The following is a 26,804-nucleotide window of genomic DNA, read 5'->3' as shown; positions in this document are numbered from 1 at the left end:
TTTTGTAGTCAGTCTCCAGAAAGAATTCTCTGCCCAGCAGGTAATACCAGAGGCTCTCCAAGGCCCATTTTATGGCAAGAGCTTCCTTCTCAGCAGTGGAATATCTTGTCTCCCTTGGTAGCAGCTTCTGACTAAAGTATAATACCAGTTGTTTGCTCCCTCTTTCCCCTGGGCCCAGACTGCTCCAATCTCCACTGCTGAGACACTGACTTGGATGGCGAATGGTTTGGTGAAGTCTGGGCTGATGATGACTGGCCAGGAACACAAAGCCTCCTTCAGATTCTCAAAGGCTTCCTCACATTCTTTAGTCCACTGGAGCGGATTCTTTGCCTAAAACAACGATACCACCTGATTAACCCCAGGAAACAACAGAGCTGTTTCTTCATGCAGGGCTGGGGACTATTTCTGATGGCCTCCACCTTGTCGACCAGTGGCTGAATCCTTGCCCTAGTTGGTAGCCCAGGTACGGGCTCGCTCACACTTCTGGATGTCAGTGTCAAGCCAGCGGCTGCAATCTTCTTCAAGATGTCCTCAAGGTGTTTCAGGCAATCTGGTGCTGAAGATGACCACATCATCAGTCAAAGTGAGCATCAAAGGCATTGAACTCCCCTGGGAGCGAAACCTTGTTGTCACCTATGTCGCTTGGTTCTGCTCGAGCCCTGTCACAGTTTTGTGGTGCAAGTTTGGTCCAGAATTGCCACTTTGCATGTGAAATGGCTTTCCGGAGGTTGTACAAATAAATAAATGATATTGAGAACTCGAGATGTAGAGTCCTTGCAAGTGAGTCCATAGATTATGTTGTGGAATCAGTTCAGAATTGAGGTGAGTGAAGTTATCCACTCTGGATCAGAAGCCTAATGGTTAAAGTATCCTAACTGTTCCTGAACCTGGTGGTGTTGAACCTAAGGCTTGTTTATCTCTTTCCCGATGGCATCAGTGAGAAGCGAGCGTGGCTTCCTTGGGGGGAGGGGCGAATCCTTGATGATGGAAGCTGCTTCTTGTAGATGTGCTCATTGATGTTGAGGGCTTTGGCTGTGATATACTGGGATGTGTTCACCACTTTTGTAGGCTTTTCTATTCACGGCCGTTGGTGTTTTTAACCTGGCTGTGATGCAACCATTCAAGATGCTCTCCACTGTGCATCTATAGAAGTTAGTTAAAGTTTTAGATTACATGCCAAATCTGCACAAACTTTTAAGAGTGTTGAGGCAATGAATGTATCTGGAAAAGGCCTGGGGACTTGCAAACGAGTAAGGCTGGAACAAGGGATGTTTCACATATTTTGCAAAAATATAGATGTAGTTGGGAGCCTTGCAAAGTAACATGGCTGCACCTTAATTCTGAATGTATTGGGAGAAAGTGTTAGGGAAGTGGTCCTAAATAAGCCTCAAACAAGGATTTTTCCAGTACTTTGCATTTGGAATCAATCGAACTAAAGGATCTGATAAATTTCTGAGAGAAGATGTATTTTTGCTATATCGGCACGTAAAAGCGTAGTAAATGAAAAAATAAGTATCAACTCATTGCTTTAATTTGAGTACTAAATAAGTAGCTAAAAGACATACCGTAAACTCCGGACTATAAGCCGCTACTTTTTTCCCACGCTTTGAACACTGCGGCAACACTGCGGCCTATACTACGGTGCGGCTAATGCATGTTTTTTTTTTCATGCCGCCAAAAACATTTTGCCTCGTAACAGTAGACCAATAAAATTGATGAGTAGTTCACAGAGGTCCAATGAAATTGTACGATAAATCAAGCGCACTTTCACAATTAAATTATTGTAAATCAGTCATTTTTACTTACCCTCATCAACATGGAAAACACTCGAAGAAAAGCATATGATGCAGCTTTTAAGTTAAAGGCGATCAATCTGGCGGTTGAAGAAGGAAATCGAGCTGCGGCACATAATCTTGGAATAAATGAATCGATGGTGAGACGGTGGAGACGCCAGCGTGAAGAACTGAGTCAATGCAAAAAGACGACAAAAGCTTTCAGAGGTAATCATAGCAGATGGCCCGAACTTGAAAACTTTCTTGAAGACTGGCTTAACACAGAGAGCAGGCAGCCGCGGTGTTTCCACCGTGCAGATCAGACTGAAGGCTAAAGCAATCGCCACCAAAATGAAAATCGAAGATTTTAGAGGTGGGCCATCGTGGTGTTTTAGATTTATGAGACAAAAAGGCCTGTCCGTCAGGGTACGCACGACTCTGTGTCAGCAGCTCCCTCCCGACCATGAGGGACAACTTGCTAACTTCCGCACATTCACTCAAACAAAGATAGCGGAGAATTCCATCGGGCCAGATGATATCATAAATATGGATGAAGTACCTTTGACGTTTGACCTGCCTCTCACTCGGACTGTTAATAAAAAAGGTGACTCGTCCATCACACTGAAAACAAGTGGCCATGAGAGAACGCATTTTACTTGTGTTCTGAGCTGCACAGCATCCGGACTAAAGCTTCCACCGATGGTGATTTTTAAGCGGCTGACAATGAAAGTTCAGTGAAAGCTGCCATCAAGAGTACAAACTCAATTCCAGCTGTGATTCCTGGGGGCACCATGAAGTATTTGCAGCCACTGGACATCATCGTGAACCGGGCATTTAAAGTGGCGCTGCGCGTTGAGTGGGAGGCTTGGATGACGACCGGTGAGAAATCCTTTACCAAAACAGGACGCATGCGAAGAGCATCTTTAACTCAAGTCTGCCAGTGGATCCAAAATGCGTGGAGCCGTGTCACAACATCCACCATCACCAACGGGTTTCGAAAGGCTGGACTGCTGCGTGATGAAGAGGACCGCGTGCGCTCAAGTGAGAGCGACAACGAAGAGACTGAAGTGAGTGATGAGATCCTGAGGTTGTTCAATTCGGACACTGAAGAAGAGGACTTTGATGGTTTTAGTGCGCAGGAGGAAGATGAAGAAGGCGATCAATAACTTTTCCTGGTAGGCTGCAGTATATATATATTTTTTACCAGTCGTTAGGAGATATTGGAATGTTGTTCGTGCACTGTTCAAAAAAAAGTATACGCAACGTAATTTGTGTGTTACCGATAGGTATGTATATTTAAAAGTAGCTGTGTTACAGGCACTGTTAGAAAAAAAGCATTTGCAATATGTATTTGTTTATGTTACCATACCGATTTAATTAAAAGTTAAAAAATCCTCACGTGTAATATCTTTCTGTGTAAATATCTCATATTACAACGTGGGACATCTGCGGCTTAAAATCCGGTGCGGCCTGTACAAGTACAAAATTGATTTTCTTTCTAAAATTTGAGCGTGTGGCTTTTAATCAGGTGCGCTCTGTAGTCCAGAATCTACGATACTTACCTGGAAGGTAAAGGTTCATTGAAGAATGCCGGTATGTTTACTGAAAGTGTGAATGATTTCTCATTAACGAATAATAAGCATGAGCTACAGATCAAACACGAGGAAATCTGCAGATGCTGGAAATTCAAACAACACACACAAAATGCTGGAGGAAGCATCAAGCAGGTTAGGCAGCATCAATAGAAATGAATCAATAGTTGATCTTTTGGGCCAAGACCCTTCTTCAGGATAGGGGCGTGTGATTCTCAGTTCCCTACGACCTCGAGCTTTCTCCAGACCACAGTATTAGACATCAGGGACATTTTATTGTTTTGTCAGTAATTCAGAGGAATCCTTGCTTTAAGCTCCTGAAAGGATATCCAGAATTCTAGACTCCATATCAAGGGATGATTATGTGGATAGGATAATGTGGAGCAGGCTCAGAAAGAGAAGTGCTAGGCAATTTTGTCAGAGTTATTGGTGAAAGACTCATCAAAGAGACACTTGCTTCCATCCACATTATGGAATATGGTAAATCACCATTGTTTTTAGGCATCTCCCCTTTTCTCTTCCCGAATCCTCTCTACCTCATCTCCACCATTGATTGATAACTTCACTCTTTAACCTACATCCACTATCCATTAGAGGCTTCTAACCCTTTCTTACTCCAACCCTTTCTTGCCCTGATTTAAGAACTCTTCCCTTTCCTTTCTCTCTTGTCTGCAGTAGGTACAAGAAGAGGTGAATGATAGTTTCTGTCCCTGGGATCCATGAATGTAGTTTGCATTAATCCCAGTTATGTGTTGGCACAACAGAGTGTGATCTCTATTCATCCTGTACCCCACCATCCCACATTCCTGCCACCAGGCCAGCATTTTAGTTTCTAAAGTTAATGTAGTAACTGGCGTGCAGTGACAATGCCATCTTAATGGAAATGAAACAAAGGCAGCCTCCACTCCTAATGAAGGACAATTGCAACAATGGCAGGCTATTGACCTTCCGCCATCTATCAGAGCTTGCATGTTGCAACATTGACACTGCTGCCTTGAGTGAGATAGGATAGGTTAAGGAAAGAGTCTGGTTAAAGAAGGTGGTGGCAGACATGACTGGGAGGGCATAGCAGAAGATGAACGCCGTTTTCATTGGGCGGATTTTGAAATCAATTAAAAATATGCTACTCTTGTGATTTTCCTCCCCCTTGTAATAAGTGAATGTCACACAACATGAAACACGGTGGTCTTCAGGTATATATTGTATGTCCCTTTCTGAGAGCTTGTGATGAGGTCAAGGAGAAATTGTATTCCTACTTTAAAATATTAGCCCGGAGCCCAGAGGAAGACGACCTAATACTCCTGTGAGACTTCAATACCAGGATCAATGAAAACTTAATCCCCTGGCAAGCTGTAAGGGAGTAGGGGAAGTTTATTCCAGCCAAGTAGTCCTCCTGACAAAATGCACACAAGTTTGTCTTGTCCTAGCCAGCTCTCAAGCGAGACAAACAGAGACCCTATGGTAGCACTACTGATCCAGACAGTGATACCTCTCAGATTTTGTCATTGTCTGAACAAAGGATGTCATGGAAATGTATGTCATCTATTTCCATGAAGAGAACCACCACATAAACTATTCTGTTTTCTCTATCAGATCAATGCAGGAGGCACATTCTGTCACCCAAGAAGATCACAAGAGATGCCTCTCCTGTGGATCCAATGACCAATGTTAGGGCTATTTCTCAGCACTTTTCCATTTCTTCTTGTGTATAGAGTACAGATTAATAAAATACTACAGTTCTTGCTGAGTGGTCGCTGGAGCCAAGTTTGTACCAGAATGAGTTTGAACTTTGTAGGCAAAGAAAATCGTTTGATCTTGGAGATGGGTGCATCTGTGTTCTGGGTTATTTTATGCACTCTTGCTGATAGCACCCAGTTTTTGTTGGGCTGAAACCTACAGCAAGGCTGGTATTCCACTGTTCCCATCTTACCTTCTGCTCATCTATCATGTCTCTGCTCGATGACTCACCATAGGCGGACTCTCTATGTGCTAGTGGTGCCAGTCTTTGAGCTGCTCCTAATGACGCTGAGAGTGGATGATGTTCCATTGCAGTGGGACAGTGTCTCCATTTATTTTGTTCATATGAAGTGAAACGTTGTGGGAAGATGGTATGAGGAGCCGATAGGCGAGAAGTGGCATAAAGGGGGGCTTAAAAGGAAAGGGTTGCAATTGCATAAATCAGTGCATGCAGGTTACCACAGAAAAGCCCAAATCTGGAAAATGATCTGAAGAAACCCCGCCAAGCCTCCTTTTGTATGGTCTGTCATCCATCTTTATGTGAATTAATTATATGGGTTATGGTCATTATTAATAGTAACAACTCTATTTAGAACCAAAATTTAATTAAAGAATGCATCAAAATAATCCAGGAATTACTGATAAGGACTATTGAAGTAATTTTGAAATGAGTGGAATTGAAAATCAAGAGAGATAGAAAATGGGTTGATGTTTAACCAATCATCTTTTCTGGTGACACAGTCAAAGTTATCCACTTTCTTTTCTCAGTATTCTGAACAATTTATTCCCTGAATATTTGAATTTAGCAAATTTTAAGTATGAGTTACTGTTCATAAATGATTCAGTATTTAATCTTTTTCTCAAGCTAAATAAATCTCTTTGGTTTAGGTCTCTCTCTGGCAGGAGGCAGTGATACACCATACCAGACAGTTTACATAAGTGGCATTACTCCAGGATCAGCAGCTGATATGGAGGGAACTTTGCAACCATTGGACCTTGTTCATTATATTAATGGGGTCAGCACACATGGAATGACAGCGAATGAAGCAAGCAGAGCTCTTAAAAATGCAAGTCCTGTCATCAGCTTAAAGGCCACGAGGTATCATGCAATTTGTATACATTATATTGTTGCATCATGTACCTTTATAAATCTCATTGCTTGTTTATTTTGTTTCAGTTTTGTCTCAGCTCTATAATAAAATCATTTTTAATTCTTTAAATTTTGTTTGAACTTTATCAGATGTCTTGTATGTATAAGTAAACATCCTGGCCAGTAATGTGGCCATTACTGTTTATCTGTCTTCTGTAATTTGTTACATACCCCATAACTGGGTGTCTTACCAGCAAAGATAGAAGTGTCCGTTGGAGTCTGGTACTATTTTCAAAACAGTGTTTATTAGTAAAATATACAAATCAATATCAACAATGCAAATATACAGATAATACATGTTAGCAATACTAAACCTAAAAGTGTGGGTATAATAATAATCAATAATAAACAAGCTCTATCGATGTCTAGGGGATAATGAATTGTCACATGTGAATATAAAGTTCAGTTCATACAGGCTGAGGTAGTTGTTGGTAGTTTTGTTGTAATTGTTGGAGAGAGAGGGAGAGAGCGCGCAAACAGTGACAGCTATTGTCTTGCAAACCTTCCTTTACGATTTTGATCCGTCTATGTGTTGTGGCCATTCAGGTATGACCCCTCTGTCCTTTAGCTAGACCGTTCTTCTCTGGTGGATTTGTCACCCAGGCAAGGGTGGACACACACACAAGCCCCCACCGGCCTCACTATAAACACTGTGAGTTAAAATTGACCGATCCTTCATTCGGTCTCCTATGCCCCCATGCCTTCTCGTGGGTTCCAACACTTAAACAGTGCTCACTAGTGTGTCTCCTGGTCTGTCTCCTCAGACCTCACTTTTATCCCTACTCATGGGGTCACAGGTGTGAATTACTTTTGAATGGCTTAGCCCATCAAACCAGCCCACTCCAGCTGTCCACTGAGGAATTTTAATGAACAGAATAGTACACAGTAAACAGCCCTCTCCGGAGCCGTAAGTCTTACAGGAGTCATAATATGGTCTCCCCACCCCCCGGTGTTATCTCTCCCTTGTCTGAAGCAAATGTTCCAGTCCCAGTATGTTTTGTTCCATCTCTTGCTCTCTCATTAGCAGCCTGGCAACAGTAAGGGTTTGTAATTCTCCCAGGGGAGGGGGACATGGGCAACCTTGCATCAGAGCTGTTCATCCTTCGTAACAAATAGTTTTCCCTGTGATTAACCTATTCACTTGTCTCAGAGTGAGGCTGTTGGGGTTGGTTGACAACCAAGTAAAGAGCAGGAAGAGGCCACTCCTGGGGTACAGTTTAAAAGGCATTTCTACCGATGGAGGGATAGAAGAGAACCAGAAGGATATGGGTCAAACTTTGGGGAAAAAGGGCTAGCTCAACTAAATACCTTGGTCAGCATGGAGGATCTGAGCCAAAGGCCTTCTCCTATGCTGTACGATAGCACCTTCTGTGCCTTTCCAGACATTAAATAAAATTATTGGCTGATCTTTTAGCTCAGTGCTAATTTCCTGCACTGGATCTATATCCCTTGCTACTTCAGATATATATATTAAAAAAACTATCAAATTCACTCTTGTATGGAATTGGCATTTGAGCCTCTGCAGCCCCGTCAGGTAGTGAATTCCAGATTTCACACCTGGATAATGAGCTTGCTTCTGAATTCTTTTTTTTTAAGTGTTGCAATCACTGGTTCCAGATAACCTGTAATTCTTCATCTCTCCCATCAAGACCCTTAACATTTTTATGCACTTTTTTTCAAGCAATCTTCAGAACATACAAACTCGAAAGATTCTGCAGATGCTGGAATTCTTGAGCAACACGCACAAAATGTTGGAGAAACTCCAAGTCAAGCATGAGTCATGGAGAAGGCTCTTGGCCCAAATCGTTGACTGTTTATTCCTCACCATAGATGCTGCTTGACTTGCTGAGTTCCTCCAACCTTTTCTTTGTGTGTTGAAGAATATATAACTTTGAAGAGCAGTCGGCAGCAATTTGGACTATGGTGTCTGTGCAGGGCATTATCCTAAACAAATATCTTTACTTCATATCTCTAATACTCTTTAACTTCAGCAGAATATCTTTAAAATAAATCCTTAGTTATATTGTAGAATGTAACAGTTTTGTTATCTTGCTTTTCAACCAGACCTTTCAAAAAGTTCTCCTGCTGTTGTTTTGATCGTCGATTATAATTTGTATTAATTTGCTCTGATCACGTGGGTCTTTTCCCTCTTCCACTCTCCCACATTGCAATGCACACATTCGTTTCCCTCAATGGAAATCTGCTGGTCTCTTACCTCCACTTCTGTCAGCAACATCAATCCACATCCTGCAGCATGTACATTATCAGCAGTGACTGAAAGAGGAAGTGAGTGATGGCTATGTATTTAGCATCTCATTAATATTTGAATAATCCTGTATTGGTTGGTTAAACATTCTTGTTCATTTAAATAATTCATTACATATTATTATGTGAATTGCATACTTCATGACACTACCACATGATCAGTCTGCGTGCCTTGCTTAAAGTCAACACGAAGTTAGACTCGTATTTCAGTGTTGGTGCTTTGCTACATGTTGTATAAAATTAATTTTGCTCATTGCATGGAATTAAAATGTTCTTGCAAGTTGTGTCACAGCGTTTTACTGGTGTTAAGAAATAAGAAAGGTAGCTATCCACATCAAAATTATTCAAAGGCATCAGTTTCATGAAAAGTTAATGTGTTGCAGAAAAGCACATTAGCTGTGAGAGATGTAGTAAATGCACATTTTACATGTAATTTTACTTGGCTCCCATTAAATAATAAATTGATAGTAAAGATGTCATATATTGTTAATGAAAATTTTTATTCAAAGTCTACTGTTTGTATATTTTTAAACATTTTATTTTACAGAGATGAAGACCCTGGATTTGCAAAACCAATGGTGGCTTATTTTCCATACAGTGATAAAAATACAAAACTCAATGAATTTGTTGAAGTTAATGGTGAGTTTATGTTTTAACGACTTGTTCAATTTCAATAAATTAAAATACATTAAATTAAGACCATAAGATGTGGGAGCAAAGTTAGGCCATTTGACTCCTCTGCTATTTTATCATGACTAATCCCTTTTCTCTTTCAGCTCCAATCCTTCCATGGGCTGACTAACCAAGAATTTATCAACCTCTGCCTTAAATACACTCAATGACTTAGCCCCTGTGGAGAATCACTAGTCACCGGCAGCTAACCAGAATAGGCTGCCCTTTGTCTCCTGCCCATCAACCAATGCTCTATCCATGCTGGTATCATTCCTCTAATTGCATAGACTCTTGTCCTCCTTGTGCGACACCTTGTCAAAGGCCTTCTGAAATCCAGTATACAATATCCACTGATTCTCCTGTTGTTTGTTAATAATTGGCATTACATAGGGCTAATAAATTCATAAGTTAAATTATTTTGGTGATGTTCGCAAAGGGATTAATTTTAGCTAGAGCACCAGGTAAACATTTTTATTCTTCTGGAGGCTTGTTACCTCCGTGTAAGCAGTTCTACACATTCGAGTGAAAGGAGAGCACTACATTTTTGTCTTTTCATTACAAGCACAGTTTCTCATCAATATTTTCAGCTGTATTTTGAAAAATATATTGGATTTTAAACACTTGTTGAATGACTAAATAATAAATCAGAGTTCATTCTTTTTTGAGAATATGTGTGCCCATGCTGCTGCTTATGGTTTTCCATAAATTTATCTTCAGAGATGCTATCTTGAATGATTTTCTTCGAATACATGTAGTAATCATATAAACAATCTTCTGAATTCAAGATCAAGCCATATTTTTTCTTTGGCATGGTTTAAACTGAAGTAAAATAACAGTTTCAACACACAGGTATAAGCTTTGAAATCAAATTTATTGATGTTCATGAATTACACTCTATTACCAAAGGGAGAAATCAGTTTCAACACGTTCGGCTCTTCATAGAATGTCTCACTGAGGAAGAAAAGAATGTATTTGACAATTGATCTGAAAGCTTCACAAAAGAAAATTGACTTGGAGAAAGCATAATGTATGGAGAGCAGAGGAGTTTTGAGGTTTTCCAGAAACTAAAGCCGAGGTGACTGGGTGTTTTGCAATGGATGGTGATGCTGAAAAGAGAAATGATATGAGAATGAACAAAACCCTGAAGAAAACTGAGGTTGTGAATTTAGAGTGAGGCAGAACTGTAAATAAATTTGTTCACTATGAGTAGATATCGAAGTCCCTTGGCTAAGAACCAATTTAGATATGACATAGCAGAAGTTGTTGATTGTGCTATATGTGATGCATTGGAGATGTGAGAGATGCAAAGACTGTTTTCATGTTGATTCTACACTTCCAAATTTAAGATTATCTACATCTAAGTACGTAGCTCAGGTTTGTTCAAGAAATGTAATTTTGTTTGTGGTTGGGATTTTTATTAAATTTACTCTCCATATTCAAGATTAATTTAAGTTCCTCTTTTGTCCAAAGGACAGCTTTGTGGAAACAAGAGAATTGAGTGTGATGTAACATCTAGCACAAATATGCCAAAGGTAGGAATGTACTTTATCAATATTCATCAATGGAAGATAAACATTTTTCAATGTTTGCACAACTGACAAATTAAAAATGATTTCTGATGACTTAAACAAGAGATAAAATGTTGTTGAGCATTTACCTTCCTGTAATTATTATAATACATTTTAAGAAAAAGTTAATACTCAACATGATTTTTCACAATTTTGAAAAAAGGCAAATTAAGAGCTTAATACACTAGTTGTTATTGCAGATTTTGATCCCTGAGTTTACACTGATGGACATAACAGTTCAGTAAATGAAAAGCAAAGAATTGTAATGTTGTTGGATTTTATCACATGCCTCATTAGGTTAGCTTTAAAGCCCAGTCGTAATTGCACAAGGAAATTCATTACCTTTGTTTCTCTCTATAGAATGATGTGATCCACTTGACGCTTGAGAAACCTTCGTCAGGAGGATTAGGATTCTCGTTAGTGGGTGGTGATAATGGTGTTTTCGTAAAGAGTGTTCATCCTGGTGGGGCAGCTGCTTTGGATGGAAGGCTACAAGTTGGTGACCAATTGCTTCAGGCAAGTCCGTCAGTCTTGTTGAATCACAACCCATTACAGCATCTTTAAAAAATAATGTTATGTGGCGACCCACTTCCTAGCACACTCGAACCGGCTCACAAATAGCCAACGCGCCGGCACAAAGGCCAGTCCCAAAAGGGCTCCAGGTCTGCTTCACCAACAAGGGGAAAAGCCCGCGCTGGACAGGACTGTGAATACGTGCCCCTACAGCATCTGCGCCCAGGGAGGGCGGGATCAGGAAGGCTTTAAAGCGAGGCCGCGAAGTTCGAGTAAAATCTTTTTTAACTGCAGTTCACCGACTCCCTGTCGTTATTTCAGCGCTGCATGTAGCACACCGCTACAATTGGTGACCCTGACGGTCCAAACGATATTTGGGTCAAAGATGACCGACGCTGCATATGTTCATGCAGTTTCGTTAAAACTGCCAAGCTTCTGGACGCTGCGACCTCACTTATGGTTCCAGCAAGCAGAAGCCCAATTCCATGTTCGGCAGATAACCTCGGAGGACACACGTTACTACTACGTAGTGAGCTCCCTCGATCAGGACACAGCGGCCCAGTTTGAGGAGTTCATACAGTCGCCCCCGGAGGATGGCAAGTACACGGAATTCAAAACCCTGCTCATAAGGACTTTCGGACTCTCACGGCGCAAGCGGGCTGCCTGCTTACTGCACCTGGATGGTTTGGGAGACAGACCTCCATCGGCTTTAATGAATGAGATGTTGTCTCTGGCCGGAGGACACAAGCCCTGCCTCATGTTTGAGCAGGCATTCCTGGAACAGCTGCCCGAGGACATACACCTGCTGCTGTCTGATGCGGGTTTCAGCGACCCCCGGAAGGTGGCAGCCCGGGCGGACTTGCTGTGTAACGCCAAGAAGGAGAGTGGGGCGTCCGTCGCACAGATCACCAGGCCACGCTCCCAGCAGCAAACCAGACTAGGCCCAGCCACAGAGACCGCTAACCCCAGAGGCAGGGGTGAGGAAATCAACTAACAATGGTGCTTCTACCACCAGCAGTGGGGCACTGAAGCCCACCGCTGTAGCCTGCCCTGCAAGTTCCTGGGAAACGCCAGGGCCAGCCGCCGCTGATGGCTACGGCGGCTGGCCATCGGGATAGCCTCCTGTATGTGTGGGACAAGCAGTCGGGACACTGGAGCCGAGATCAGCGTCTTACCTCTGACGACTTACGACACCCGCAACAGGGCACCGGGTCCCACCCTGAGGGCCGCGAACGGCAGCACAGTCAGGACCTACAGCACCTGTACGGTGCAGCTACAGTTCGGCTCCAGCCGGTTCACATGGGACTTCTTTCTGGCCGCCGTAGCCCAACCGCTTCTGGGTGCGGATTTTTTGCTGTCTCACGGCCTGCTGGTCGACCTGCCGAGGCAGAGACTGGTCCACGCCGAGACCTTTCAGACATTCTCCCTGGATGAAGCCCAGTTGCCAGCCCCACACCTGGACTCCATCACACTGTCCGACAATGACTTCACAAGAGTCCTGGCGGATTTCCCATCGGTTCTGGCACCACAGTTCACGGCAGCCATGCCCAGACACGATGTACAGCACCAAATCCCGACCCAGGGACCACCCCTCCATGCCCGTGCTCGAAGGCTTCCCCCGGACAAGCTCCAACTGGCGAAGGAGGAGTTCAAGAGGATGGAGGAATTGGGGATCATACGGTGGTCCGACAGCCCATGGGCCTCCCCCCTGCACATCAGGGGGCTGGAGACCATGTGGCGACTACCGCAGGCTGAACAAGGCTACAACACTGGACCGTTACCCTGTGCCACACATTCAGGACTTTGCAGCAAACCTGCACGGCGCACGGATCTTCTCCAAGGCAGACTTCTTCCGGGGATACCATCAAATCCCGATGCATCCAGACGACGTCCCCGAAACGGCACTCATCACCCCTTTCAGCCTTTTCGAGTTCCTCCGCATGCCGATGGACCTGAAGAATACCGCACAGACTTTGCAGTGGACGCGGTGGGACGCGACCTGGACTTCACTTTCATCTATTTGGACGACATCCTCATAGCCAGCAGCAGTCGTCAGGAGCATCTGTCCCACCTCCATCAACTCCGACTGAGTGAATACGGCCTGACAATCAACCCGGCCAAATGCCAGTTCGGGCTCGACACCATCGACTTCCAGGACCACAGGATCACTACAGACGGGGCAACCCCTCTGCCCACTAAGGTAGGCGCAGTCCGCCATTTCCCCCGACCCACCATAATCAAAGGCCTTCAGGAATTCGTAGGTATGGTCAATTTCTACCACCGCTTCCTCCTTTCAGCTGCTTGAATCATGTGCCCCATGTTCGCCCTGATGTCAGGTCTGGGCAAGGACATTACTGGGACGAGGAGTCCGCCGCCGCTTTCATTAAAATGAAAGAAGCCTTGGCAAACGCCGCGATGCTAGTGCACCCCAGAACGGACGTCCCTACCGCCCTCACAGTGGACGCATCTAACATGGCAGTCGGTGGGGTGCTGGAGCAACTCATCGAGGGTCGCTGGCAACCCCTGGCATTTTTCAGCAAACACCTGCGACCACCCGAGCTCAAATACAGTGCTTTTGACCGGGAACTGTTGGCGCTCTACCTGGCAATCCGGCATTTCAGGTACTTCCTAGAAGGTCGGCCCTTCACCGCGTTCACAGACCACAAACCGCTTAACTTTACGTTCACGAAGGTGTCCGATCCCTGGTCATCCCGCCAGCAGTCCTACATCTCTGAATACACGACGGATGTCCGGCACGTCTCGGGTAAGGACAATGTCATGCCGGACGCACTCTCTCGCCCTAACATTCATGCCCTTTCCCAAGGGGTAGCCTTTGAGGTGCTGGCAGAGGCACAGCAGGCAGACGAGGAGATCCCTAGTTACAGAACCGCAGTCTCCGGTTTGCAGCTCCAGGACCTCCCCGTAGGCCCAGGTGAGAGGACCCTACTCTGTGACATCACCACCGGCCAGCCCCGTCCCTTCGTCCCGGCACCTTGGCGGTGACGCGTTTTCGACTCCATTCATAACTGAGCGCACCCCTCCATCAGGACAACCGTCCGGATGGTCTCCCAACAGGTTCATTTGGCACGGACTCCACAAGCAAGTCAGTGAATGGGCCAAAACGTGCATGCACTGCCAGACGGCCAAGGTGCAGCGGCACACCAAAGCTCTGCCGCAGCAGTTCCACCCCACCCACCGCACCCCACCCACCGGCGTTTCGACCACATTCATGTGGATATCGTGGGCCCACTGCCAGTGTCTCGAGGAGCGCGGCACCTCCTCACTATCGTGGACCGGCTCACAAATAGCCAGCGCGCCAGCATAAAGGCCAGTCCCAAAAGGGCGCCAGGTCTGCTTCACCAACAAGGGGAAAAGCCTGCACAGGACTGTGAATACGTGCCCCCTACAGCATCCGTGCCCGGGGAGGGCGGGATCAGGGAGGCTTTAAAGCGAGGCCGCAAAGTTTGAATAAAATCCTTTTGTAACTGCAGTTCACCGACTCTGTGTCGTTATTTCAACGCTGCGTGTAGCACACCGCTACTGTTACTTATTTAACTCTTCTGCTCCTTCACAGCACAGGTATTCTTATCATTCTTCTTCCTGACCTACGTACACCCTTGGACTCAACTGACCATACCATTTTCAAATCTCTCTTAATGGAATGGGACTTCACTTACTTGGTTCCTTTTTAACCATGTTATTTGAGAGTGAATTTGTTGTAAATGTTTCATTTACTGTGCCCTCTGTGATCTATGCATCCTCTTGATTCTTGTTTGCATTCAGTACTGTCAGTTTGCAAATATATGTTAGTAACGCACAGTCTTGCATCGCTACTATCAGTTGTCTTGATTCTTTTGACTTATTGTTTATTTGATATATAGTTATGGACAAGCAGAAATTAACACCAGCAAAATGTTGGGAAGATTGATTCTCTACCAAGTAGGTTTAGATTCCTACTTGGATGTTCCACCTGTAGCAGTTACGTTTTGAAAAAAACACTCAGAGACTAAGCATGGGGGGGAGGGGGCGGGGTTGACAATGTATGACACGCTCCACCAGTAACAGTGGAAGAAAGTATGTTCGATCCTTTATTAAGAAGCCAGCAGAGACTAACAACATTGTAACAATAAAACTAATGATATAACAAAATAAGCGTAATCCAACCTACTCAAATATTAGTGTTAAACAAACTAAGCCAGGCGCTCAGCTTCGAAGTACAGTTCCCCTGACCTATCCCCTGCTCGAACCAGATTAAATCTGACTAAAGGCAACACATGGATATGTAACAATACTCTAAACATGTGCCACACCCCTACCCACATGACAAGTTATCCATATTAAACACACAACACTAAATACAATAAAGACAGTCAGAGAATAGATACATAGCAACAATTTTCCTGCAGATTTTGTTACTCCATTATCTGTAGTCTTTTACATCTCCTCTCTAGTATTATTCCTTTAAAGTAGTGGTCACCAATCTTTTTAAGCCAAAGATCCACTACCTCGGCCTTAATGAAAGGCAAGATCAACTCCAAATTGATTAGTCACACGCATGCACACTGGGGCAGAAAAGACCGGAAGTAAAACCCCGCAACTCGGAAGTAGAAGATAATGCATAAGCACCAGGGGTACCCACCCTTTTTTTTGCACCATGGACCGGTTTAATATTGACAATATTCTTGCGGACCAGCCGACAGGAGGGGGTGGGGGCTGTGTTAAATACGACCGTCGCGGTTCTCAGCACTTAGCTAGTGTCCCACCCTGCTCATGTTTTTAACTGCGGGGTGCTTGGACTCAAGGTAGCGAAGCAGTTTTGAAGGCTTCATTGCTGCATTAGACAGCCTCCAGGCCCGAACTCCATCCTCTGGCCGCCAGATGCCTTGGCCAGGTGCGTTTGGGCATGGGTCAGGTGAGAGGACAAGGTCAGGGCTGGAGGTCCCCGTGCCAGGCCACAGGCAGTCGCCATCTGGAGAGAGGGAGCGACCAAGTGAGGAGAGCAACAGGGCACACCCACCCCCCTTGTAGGATCTGTCAGCCGACAAAAGTTTGTTTCAGTAGATCGCAGCGAGGTAGCTGCTCTGATACTTACGAAACCTTGAGCCCGAATTAGGTCGTCTGCGAATATTTTAGCACCGGGTTCCCCACGAACATTTGGTGTGCTAAACAGGTTTAGAGGCGGCGCCCATCTGTCTGTGCTACAGCCCAGTAGCATCAGGTATTCCCGCTGACCGCTCTCCAGGCCAATAGCATTGGCGGTTCCCGCCGGCTGCACTCCGAACCAGTGGCATTGGCGGTTCCCGCTGACTGCACTCCGGGCCAGTAGCATTGGCGGTTCCCGCCGGCTGCACTCCGGGCCAGTAGCATTGGCGGTTCCCGCCGGCTGCACTCCGGGCCAGTAGCATTGGCGGTTCCTGCCGACTGCACTCCGGGCCAGTAGCATTGGCGGTTCCCGCTGACTGCACTCCGGGCCAGTAGCATTGGCAGTTCCTGCCGGCTGCACTCCGGGCCAGTAGCATTGGCGGTTCCTGCCGACTGCACTCCGGGCCAGTAGCATTGGCGGTTCCCGCCGGCTGCACTCCGGGCCAGTAGCATTGGCGGTTCCTGCCGACTGCACTCCGGGCCAGTAGCATTGGCGGTTCCCGCCGGCCGCACTCCGGGCCAGTAGCATTGGCGGTTCCCGCCGACTGCACTCTGGGCCAATAGCATTGGCGGTTCCCACTGACCGCACTCTGGGCCAATAGCATTGGCGGTTCCCGCCGACTGCACTCCGGGCCAGTAGCATTGGCGGTTCCCGCCAGCTGCACTCCGGGCCAGTAGCATTGGCGGTTCCCGCTGACCGCACTCCGGGCCAGTAGCATTAGCGGTTCCCGCTGACCGCTCTCTGGGCCAATAGCATTGGCGGTTCCCGCCGACTGCACTCCGGGCCAGTAGCATCGGCGGTTCCTGCCGACTGCACTCCGGGCCAGTAGCATCGGCGGTTCCTGCCGGCTGCAGTCCGGACCAATAGCATTGGCGGTTCCTGCCGACTGCACTCCGGGCCAGTAGCATTGGCGGTTCCCGCCGGCCGCACTCCGGGCCAATAGCATTGGCGGTTCCCGCCGGCTGCACTCCGGACCAGTAGCATTGGCGGTTCCCGCCGGCTGCACTCCGGACCAGTAGCATTGGCGGTTCCCGCCGGCTGCACTCCGGGTCAATAGCATTGGCGGTTCCCGCTGACTGCACTCCGGGCCAGTAGCATTGGCGGTTCCCGCTGACCGCACTCCGGGCCAGTAGCATTGGTGGTTCCCGCCGGCTGCACTCCGGGCCAGTAGCACCGGTGGTTGCTGCTGACCGCCCTCCGGGCCAATAGCATTGGCGGTTCCCGCCGGCTGCACTCCGGACCAGTAGCATTGGCGGTTCCCGCTGACCGCACTCCGGGCCAGTAGCATTGGCGGTTCCCGCCGACTGCACTCCGGGCCAGTAGCATTGGCGGTTCCCGCCAGCTGCACTCCGGACCAGTAGCATTGGCGGTTGCTGCAGACTGCACTCCGGGCCAGTAGCATTGGCGGTTCCCGCCAGCTGCACTCCGGGCCAGTAGCATTGGCGGTTCCTGCCAACTGCACTCCGGGCCAATAGCATTGGCGGTTCCCGCTGACCGCCCTCCGGACCAATAGCATTGGCGGTTCCCGCCGGCTGCACTCCGGGCCAGTAGCATCGGCGGTTCCCGCCGGCTGCACTCCGGACCAGTAGCATTGGCGGTTCCCGCCGACTGCACTCCGGACCAGTAGCATTGGCGGTTCCCGCCGGCTGCACTCCGGACCAGTAGCATTGGCGGTTCCCGCCGGCTGCACTCCGGACCGGTAGCATTGGCGGTTCCCGCCGGCTGCACTCCGGGTCAATAGCATTGGCGGTTCCCGCTGACTGCACTCCGGGCCAGTAGCATTGGCGGTTCCCGCTGACCGCACTCCGGGCCAGTAGCATTGGTGGTTCCCGCCGGCTGCACTCCGGGCCAGTAGCACCGGTGGTTGCTGCTGACCGCCCTCCGGGCCAATAGCATTGGCGGTTCCCGCCGGCTGCACTCCGGACCAGTAGCATTGGCGGTTCCCGCTGACCGCACTCCGGGCCAGTAGCATTGGCGGTTGCTGCCGACTGCACTCCGGGCCAGTAGCATTGGCGGTTCCCGCCGGCTGCACTCCGGGCCAGTAGCATTGGCGGTTCCCGCCAGCTGCACTCCGGGCCAGTAGCATTGGCGGTTCCCGCCGGCTGCACTCCGGACCAGTAGCATTGGCGGTTCCCGCTGACCGCACTCCGGGCCAGTAGCATTGGCGGTTGCTGCCGACTGCACTCCGGGCCAGTAGCATTGGCGGTTCCCGCCAGCTGCACTCCGGGCCAGTAGCATTGGCGGTTCCCGCCGACTGCACTCCGGGCCAGTAGCATTGGCGGTTCCCGCCAGCTGCACTCCGGGCCAGTAGCATTGGCGGTTGCTGCCGACTGCACTCCGGGCCAGTAGCATTGGCGGTTCCCGCCAGCTGCACTCCGGGCCAGTAGCATTGGCGGTTCCTGCCAACTGCACTCCGGGCCAATAGCATTGGCGGTTCCCGCTGACCGCCCTCCGGGCCAATAGCATTGGCGGTTCCCGCCGGCTGCACTCCGGACCAGTAGCATTGGCGGTTCCCGCTGACCGCACTCCGGGCCAGTAGCATTGGCGGTTGCTGCCGACTGCACTCCGGGCCAGTAGCATTGGCGGTTCCCGCCGGCTGCACTCCGGGCCAGTAGCATCGGCGGTTCCCGCCGGCTGCACTCCGGGCCAGTAGCATTGGCGGTTCCCGCCAGCTGCACTCCGGGCCAGTAGCATCGGCGGTTCCCGCCGGCTGCACTCCGGGCCAATAGCATTGGCGGTTCCCGCCGGCTGCACTCCGGGCCAATAGCATTGGCGGTTGCTGCCGACCGCACTCCGGGCCAGTAGCATTGGCGGTTCCCGCCGGCTGCACTCCGGGCCAGTAGCATTGGCGGTTCCCGCCGGCTGCACTCCGGGCCAGTAGCATTGGCGGTTGCTGCCGACTGCACTCCGGGCCAGTAGCATTGGCGGTTCCCGCCAGCTGCACTCCGGGCCAGTAGCATTGGCGGTTCCTGCCAACTGCACTCCGGGCCAGTAGCATTGGCGGTTCCCGCTGACTGCACTCCGGGCCAATAGCATTGGCGGTTCCCGCTGACCGCACTCCGGGCCAGTAGCATTGGCGGTTCCCGCCGGCCGCACTCCGGGCCAATACCATTGGCGGTTCCCGCCGGCTGCACTCCGGGCCAGTAGCATTCGCGGTTGCTGCCGGCTGCACTCCGGGCCAGTAGCATTGGCGGTTCCCGCCGGCCGCACTCTGGGCCAGTAGCATTGGCGGTTCCTGCCGGCTGCACTCCGGGCCAGTAGCATTGGCGGTTCCCGCCGGCCGCACTCCGGGCCAGTAGCATTGGCGGTTCCCGCCGGCCGCACTCTGGGCCAGTAGCATTGGCGGTTCCTGCCGGCCGCACTCCGGGCCAGTAGCATTGGCGGTTCCCGCCGGCCGCACTCCGGGCCAGTAGCATTGGCGGTTCCCGCCGGCTGCTCTCTGGGCCACAGTAGCATTGGCGGTTCCCGCCGGCTACACTCCGGGCCAGTAGCATTGGCGGTTCCCGCCGGCTGCTCTCTGGGCCACAGTAGCATTGGCGGTTCCCGCCGGCTACACTCCGGGCCAGTAGCATTGGCGGTTCCCGCTGACCGCACTCCGGGCCAGTAGCATCAGCGGTTGCTGCCGACCGCACTCCGGGCCAGTAGCATTGGCGGTTCCCGCTGACCGCTCTCCGGGCCAGTAGCATTGGCGGTTCCCGCCGGCCGCACTCCGGGCCAGTAGCATTGGCAGTTCCCGCCGGCTGCTTTCCGGGCCAATAGCATTGGCGGTTCCCGCTGACCGCACTCCGGGCCAGTAGCATTGGCGGTTCCCGCCGGCTGCACTCCGGGCCAGTAGCATTGGCGGTTCCCGCCGGCTGCACTCCGGGCCAGTAGCATTGGCGGTTCCCGCCGGCTGCACTCCGGGCCAGTAGCATTGGCAGTTCCCGCTGACCGCACTCCGTGCCAGTAGCACTGGCGGTTCCCGCTGACTGCACTCCGGGCCAATAGCATTGGCGGTTCCCGCTGACTGCACTCCGGGCCAACAGCATTGGCGGTTCCCGCCGGCCGCACTCTGGGCCAGTAGCATTGGCGGTTCCCGCCGGCTGCACTCCGGGCCAGTAGCATTGGCGGTTCCCGCCGGACGGACTCCGGACCAGTAGCATTTGCAGTTCCTGCCGGCTGCACTCCGGACCAATAGCATTGGCGGTTCCTGCCGACTGCTCTCCGGGCCAGTAGCATTTGCAGTTCCTGCCGGCTGCACTCTGGACCAGTAGCATTGGCGGTTCCCGCCGGCTGCACTCCGGGCCAGTAGCATTGGCGGTTCCCGCCGGCTGCACTCCGGGCCAGTAGCATTGGCGGTTCCCGCCGGCTGCTCTCCGGGCCACAGTAGCATTGGCGGTTCCCGCCGGCTGCACTCCGGGCCAGTAGCATTGGCGGTTCCCGCCGGCTGCACTCCGGGCCAGTAGCATTGGCGGTTCCCGCTGACCGCTCTCCGGGCCACAGTAGCATTGGCGGTTCCCGCCGACTGCACTCCGGGCCAGTAGCATTGGCGGTTCCCGCCGGCTGCTCTCCGGGCCACAGTAGCATTGGCGGTTCCCGCCGGCTGCACTCCGGACCAATAGCATTGGCGGTTCCCGCCGGCTGCACTCCGTGCCAGTAGCACTGGCGGTTCCCGCCGGCTGCACTCCGGACCAATAGCATTGGCGGTTCCCGCCGGCTGCACTCCGTGCCAGTAGCATTGGCGGTTCCCGCCGGCTGCACTCCGTGCCAGTAGCACTGGCGGTTCCCGCCGACTGCACTCTGGGCCAGTAGCATTGGCGGTTCCCGCCGGCTGCACTCCGGGCCAGTAGCATTGGCGGTTCCCGCCGGCTGCACTCCGTGCCAGTAGCATTGGCGGTTCCCGCCGGCTGCACTCCGTGCCAGTAGCACTGGCGGTTCCCGCCGACTGCACTCTGGGCCAGTAGCATTGGCGGTTCCCGCCGGCTGCACTCCGGGCCAGTAGCATTGGCGGTTCCCGCCGGCTGCACTCTGGGCCAGTAGCATTGGCGGTTGCTGCCGACCGCACTCCGGGCCAGTAGCATTTGCAGTTCCTGCCGGCTGCACTCCGGACTAATAGCATTGGTGGTTCCTGCCGACTGCTCTCCGGGCCAGTAGAATTGGCGGTTGCTGCCGACTGCACTCCGGGCCAGTAGCATTGGCGGTTCCTGCCGACTGCACTCCGGGCCAGTAGCATTGGCGGTTGCTGCCGACTGCACTCCGGGCCAGTAGAATTGGCGGTTGCTGCCGACTGCACTCCGGGCCAGTAGCATTGGCGGTTCCTGCCGACTGCACTCCGGGCCAGTAGCATTGGCGGTTGCTGCCGACTGCACTCCGGGCCAGTAGAATTGGCGGTTGCTGCCGACTGCACTCCGGGCCAGTAGCATTTGCAGTTCCTGCCGGCTGCACTCCGGACTAATAGCATTGGTGGTTCCTGCCGACTGCTCTCCGGGCCAGTAGCATTGGCGGTTGCTGCCGACTGCACTCCGGGCCAGTAGCATTGGCGGTTCCCGCCGGCTGCACTCCGGGCCAGTAGCATTGGCGGTTGCTGCCGACTGCACTCCGGGCCAGTAGCATTGGCGGTTGCTGCCGACTGCACTCCGGGCCAGTAGAATTGGCGGTTCCCGCTGGCTGCACTCCGGGCCAGTAGCATTGGCGGTTGCTGCCGACTGCACTCCGGGCCAGTAGCATTGGCGGTTGCTGCCGACTGCACTCCGGGCCAGTAGCATTGGTGGTTGCTGCCGACCGCACTCCGGGCCAGTAGCATTTGCAGTTCCTGCCGGCTGCACTCCGGACTAATAGCATTGGTGGTTCCTGCCGACTGCTCTCCGGGCCAGTAGCATTGGCGGTTGCTGCCGACTGCACTCCGGGCCAGTAGCATTGGCGGTTCCCGCTGACCGCACTCCGGGCCAGTAGCATTGGCGGTTGCTGCTGACTGCACTCCGGGCCAGTAGCATTGGCGGTTGCTGCCGACTGCACTCCGGGCCAGTAGCATTGGCGATTCCCGCCGGCTGCACTCCGGGCCAGTAGCATTGGCGATTCCCGCCGGCTGCACTCCGGGCCAATAGCATTGGCAGTTGCTGCCGGCTGCACTCCGGGCCAGTACCATTGGCGGTTCCCGCCGGCTGCACTCCGGGCCAGTAGCATTGGCGGTTCCCGCCGGCTGCACTCCGGGCCACAGTAGCATTGGCGGTTCCCGCCGGCCGCACTCCGGGCCAGTAGCATTGGCGGTTCCCGCCGGCTGCACTCCGGGCCAGTAGCATTGGCGGTTCCCGCCGACTGCACTCCGGGCCAGTAGCATTGGCGGTTCCCGCTGACCACACTCCGGGCCAGTAGCATTGGCGGTACCCGCTGACCACACTCCGGGCCAGTAGCATTGGCGGTTCCCGCTGACCGCACTCCGGACCAGTAGCATCAGCGGTTGCTGCCGACCGCACTCCGGGCCAGTAGCATTGGCGGTTCCCGCTGACCGCTCTCCGGGCCAGTAGCATTGGCGGTTCCCGCCGGCCGCACTCCGGGCCAGTAGCATTGGCAGTTCCCGCCGGCTGCTTTCCGGGCCAATAGCATTGGCGGTTCCCGCTGACCGCACTCCGGGCCAGTAGCATTGGCGGTTCCCGCCGGCTGCACTCCGGGCCAGTAGCATTGGCGGTTCCCGCTGACCGCACTCCGGGCCAATAGCATTGGCGGTTCCCGCCGGCCGCACTCCGGGCCAATAGCATTGGCGGTTCCCGCCGGCCGCACTCCGGGCCAGTAGCATTGGCGGTTCCCGCCGGCCGCACTCCGGGCCAGTAGCATTGGCGGTTCCCGCTGACCGCTCTCCGGGCCAGTAGCATTGGCGGTTCCCGCCGGCAGCACTCCGGGCCAATAGCATTGGCGGTTCCCGCCGGCCGCACTCCGGGCCAGTAGCATTGGCGGTTCCCGCCGGCCGCACTCCGGGCCAGTAGCATTGGCGGTTCCCGCCGGCCGCACTCCGGGCCAGTAGCATTGGCGGTTCCCGCCGGCTGCACTCCGGGCCAGTAGCATTGGCAGTTCCCGCTGACCACACTCCGTGCCAGTAGCACTGGCGGTTCCCGCTGACTGCACTCCGGGCCAATAGCATTGGCGGTTCCCGCTGACTGCACTCCGGGCCAACAGCATTGGCGGTTCCCGCCGGCCGCACTCTGGGCCAGTAGCATTGGCGGTTCCCGCCGGCTGCACTCCGGGCCAGTAGCATTGGCGGTTCCCGCCGGACGGACTCCGGACCAGTAGCATTGGCGGTTCCTGCCGACTGCTCTCCGGGCCAGTAGCATTTGCAGTTCCTGCCGGCTGCACTCTGGACCAGTAGCATTGGCGGTTCCAGCCGGCTGCACTCCGGGCCAGTAGCATTGGCGGTTCCCGCCGGCTGCACTCCGGGCCAGTAGAATTGGCGGTTCCCGCCGGCTGCACTCCGGGCCAATAGCATTGGCGGTTCCTGCCGGCTGCACTCTGGACCAGTAGCATTGGCGGTTCCCGCCGGATGCACTCCGGGCCAGTAGAATTGGCGGTTCCCGCCGGCTGCACTCCGGGCCAGTAGCATTGGCGGTTCCCGCTGACTGCACTCCGGGCCAGTAGCATTGGCGGTTGCTGCCGGCTGCACTCCGGGCCAGTAGCATTGGCCGTTCCCGCTGGCTGCTCTCCGGACCAGTAGCATTGGCGGTTCCCGCCGGCTGCTCTCCGGGCCACAGTAGCATTGGCGGTTCCCGCCGGCTGCACTCCGGGCCAGTAGCATTGGCGGTTCCCGCCGGCTGCTCTCCGGGCCACAGTAGCATTGGCGGTTCCCGCCGGCTGCACTCCGGGCCAGTAGCATTGGCGGTTCCCGCTGACCGCTCTCCGGGCCACAGTAGCATTGGCGGTTCCCGCCGACTGCACTCCGGGCCAGTAGCATTGGCGGTTCCCGCCGGCTGATCTCCGGGCCACAGTAGCATTGGCGGTTCCCGCCGGCTGCACTCCGGACCAATAGCATTGGCGGTTCCCGCCGGCTGCACTCCGTGCCAGTAGCACTGGCGGTTCCCGCCGACTGCACTCCGGACCAATAGCATTGGCGGTTCCCGCCGGCTGCACTCCGTGCCAGTAGCACTGGCGGTTCCCGCCGACTGCACTCTGGGCCAGTAGCACTGGCGGTTCCCGCCGGCTGCACTCCGTGCCAGTAGCACTGGCGGTTCCCGCCGGACGCACTCCGGACCAATAGCATCGGCGGTTCCCGCCGGCTGCTCTCTGGGCCACAGTAGCATTGGCGGTTCCCACCGGCTACACTCCGGGCCAGTAGCATTGGCGGTTCCCACCGGCTACACTCCGGGCCAGTAGCATCGGCGGTTCCTGCCGGCTGCACTCCGGGCCAGTAGCATTGGCGGTTCCCGCCGGCTACACTCCGGGCCAGTAGCATTGGCGGTTCCCACCGGCTACACTCCGGGCCAGTAGCATTGGCGGTTCCCACCGGCTGCACTCCGGACCAGTAGCATTGGCGGTTCCCACCGGCTGCACTCTGGGCCAGTAGCATTGGCGGTTGCTGCCGACTGCACTCCGGGCCAGTAGCATTGGCGGTTCCCGCTGACCGCACTCCGGGCCAGTAGCATCAGCGGTTGCTGCCGACCGCACTCCGGGCCAGTAGCATTGGCGGTTCCCGCTGACCGCTCTCCGGGCCAGTAGCATTGGCAGTTCCCGCCGGCTGCTTTCCGGGCCAATAGCATTGGCGGTTCCCGCTGACCGCACTCCGGGCCAGTAGCATTGGCGGTTCCCGCCGGCTGCACTCCGGGCCAGTAGCATTGGCGGTTCCCGCTGACCGCACTCCGGGCCAGTAGCATTGGTGGTTCCCGCCGGCTGCACTCCGGGCCAGTAGCATTGGCGGTTCCCGCCAGCTGCACTCCGGGCCAGTAGCATTGGCGCTTCCCGCCGGCTGCACTCTGGGCCAGTAGCATTGGCGGTTCCCGCTGACCGCTCTCCGGGCCAATAGCATTGGCGGTTCCCGCCGGCTGCACTCCGGCCCAGTAGCATTGGCGGTTGCTGCCTACTGCACTCCGGGCCAGTAGCATTGGCGGTTCCTGCCGGCTGCACTCCGGGCCATTAGCATTGGCAGTTCCCGCTTACTGCTCTCCGGGCCAGTAGCATTGGCGGTTCCCGCCGGCTGCACTCCGGGCCAGTAGCATTGGCGGTTCCCGCTGACCGCTCTCCGGGCCGGTAGCATTGGCGGTTCCCGCCGGCCGCACTCCGGGCCAGTAGCATTGGCAGTTCCCGCCGGCTGCTCTCCGGGCCAATAGCATTGGCGGTTCCCGCTGACCGCTCTCCGGGCCAATAGCATTGGCGGTTCCTGCCGGCTGCACTCCGGGCCAGTAGCATTGGCGGTTCCCGCTGACCGCACTCCGGCCCAGTAGCATTGGTGCTTCCCGCCGGCTGCACTCCGGGCCAGTAGCATCGGTGGTTGCTGCCGACTGCACTCCGGGCCAGTAGCATTGGCGGTTCCCGCCGGCCGCACTCCGGGCCAGTAGCATTGGCGGTTCCCGCCGGCTGCTCTCCGGGCCAATAGCATTGGCGGTTCCCGCTGACCGCTCTCCGGGCCAATAGCATTGGCGGTTCCTGCCGGCTGCACTCCGGGCCAGTAGCATTGGCGGTTCCCGCTGACCGCACTCCGGGCCAGTAGCATTGGTGCTTCCCGCCGGCTGCACTCCGGGCCAGTAGCATCGGTGGTTGCTGCCGACTGCACTCCGGGCCAGTAGCATCGGCGGTTCCCGCCGGCTGCACTCCGGGCCAGTAGCATTGGCGGTTCCCGCCGGCTGCACTCCGGGCCAGTAGCATTGGCGGTTCCTGCCGACTGCACTCCGGGCCAGTAGCATCGGCGGTTCCCGCCGGCTGCACTCCGGGCCAGTAGCATTGGCGGTTCCTGCCGACTGCACTCCGGGCCAGTAGCATTGGCGGTTCCCGCCGGCTGCACTCCGGGCCAATAGCATTGGCGGTTCCCGCCGGCTGCACTCCGGGCCAGTAGCATTGGCGGTTCCCGCCGGCTGCACTCCGGGCCAGTAGCATTGGCGGTTCCCGCCGGCTGCACTCCGGGCCAGTAGCATTGGCGGTTCCCGCCGGCTGCACTCCGGGCCAGTAGCATTGGCGGTTCCCGCCGGCCGCACTCCGGGCCAGTAGCATTGGCGGTTCCCGCCGGCCGCACTCCGGGCCAGTGGCATTGGCGGTTCCCGCCGGCCGCACTCCGGGCCAGTAGCATTAGCGGTTCCCGCCGGCTGCTCTCTGGGCCAGTAGCATTGGCGGTTCCCGCCGCCTACACTCCGGGCCAGTAGCATCGGCGGTTCCCGCTGACCGCACTCCGGGCCAGTAGCATTGGCGGTTCCCGCTGACTGCACTCCGGGCCAATAGCAT

The 26,804-nt window shown here is 53.4% G+C and overlaps 1 protein-coding gene across 4 annotated transcripts in view; it reads left to right on the top strand.

Moving 5' to 3' along the window:
* Positions 1 to 26,804, top strand: part of ptpn13 (protein tyrosine phosphatase non-receptor type 13) — a 303,931-nt gene that overhangs the window by 222,414 nt on the left and 54,713 nt on the right. For all 4 annotated transcript variants that reach the window (XM_059988683.1, XM_059988682.1, XM_059988681.1 and 1 more), the window contains 4 exons: positions 5,990 to 6,200; positions 9,064 to 9,155; positions 10,659 to 10,720; positions 11,117 to 11,272. In XM_059988683.1, coding sequence (XP_059844666.1) covers positions 5,990 to 6,200; positions 9,064 to 9,155; positions 10,659 to 10,720; positions 11,117 to 11,272 — 521 coding nt within the window. The remainder of the gene's footprint in view (positions 1 to 5,989; positions 6,201 to 9,063; positions 9,156 to 10,658; positions 10,721 to 11,116; positions 11,273 to 26,804) is intronic.

Source organism: Hypanus sabinus, chromosome 14 (assembly GCF_030144855.1).
Source record: "Hypanus sabinus isolate sHypSab1 chromosome 14, sHypSab1.hap1, whole genome shotgun sequence".
NCBI classification, from domain to species: Eukaryota; Metazoa; Chordata; class Chondrichthyes; order Myliobatiformes; family Dasyatidae; genus Hypanus; species Hypanus sabinus.
Note: the sequence above shows the minus strand (reverse complement) of the source record. Positions and strands in the feature narration are given on the sequence as shown.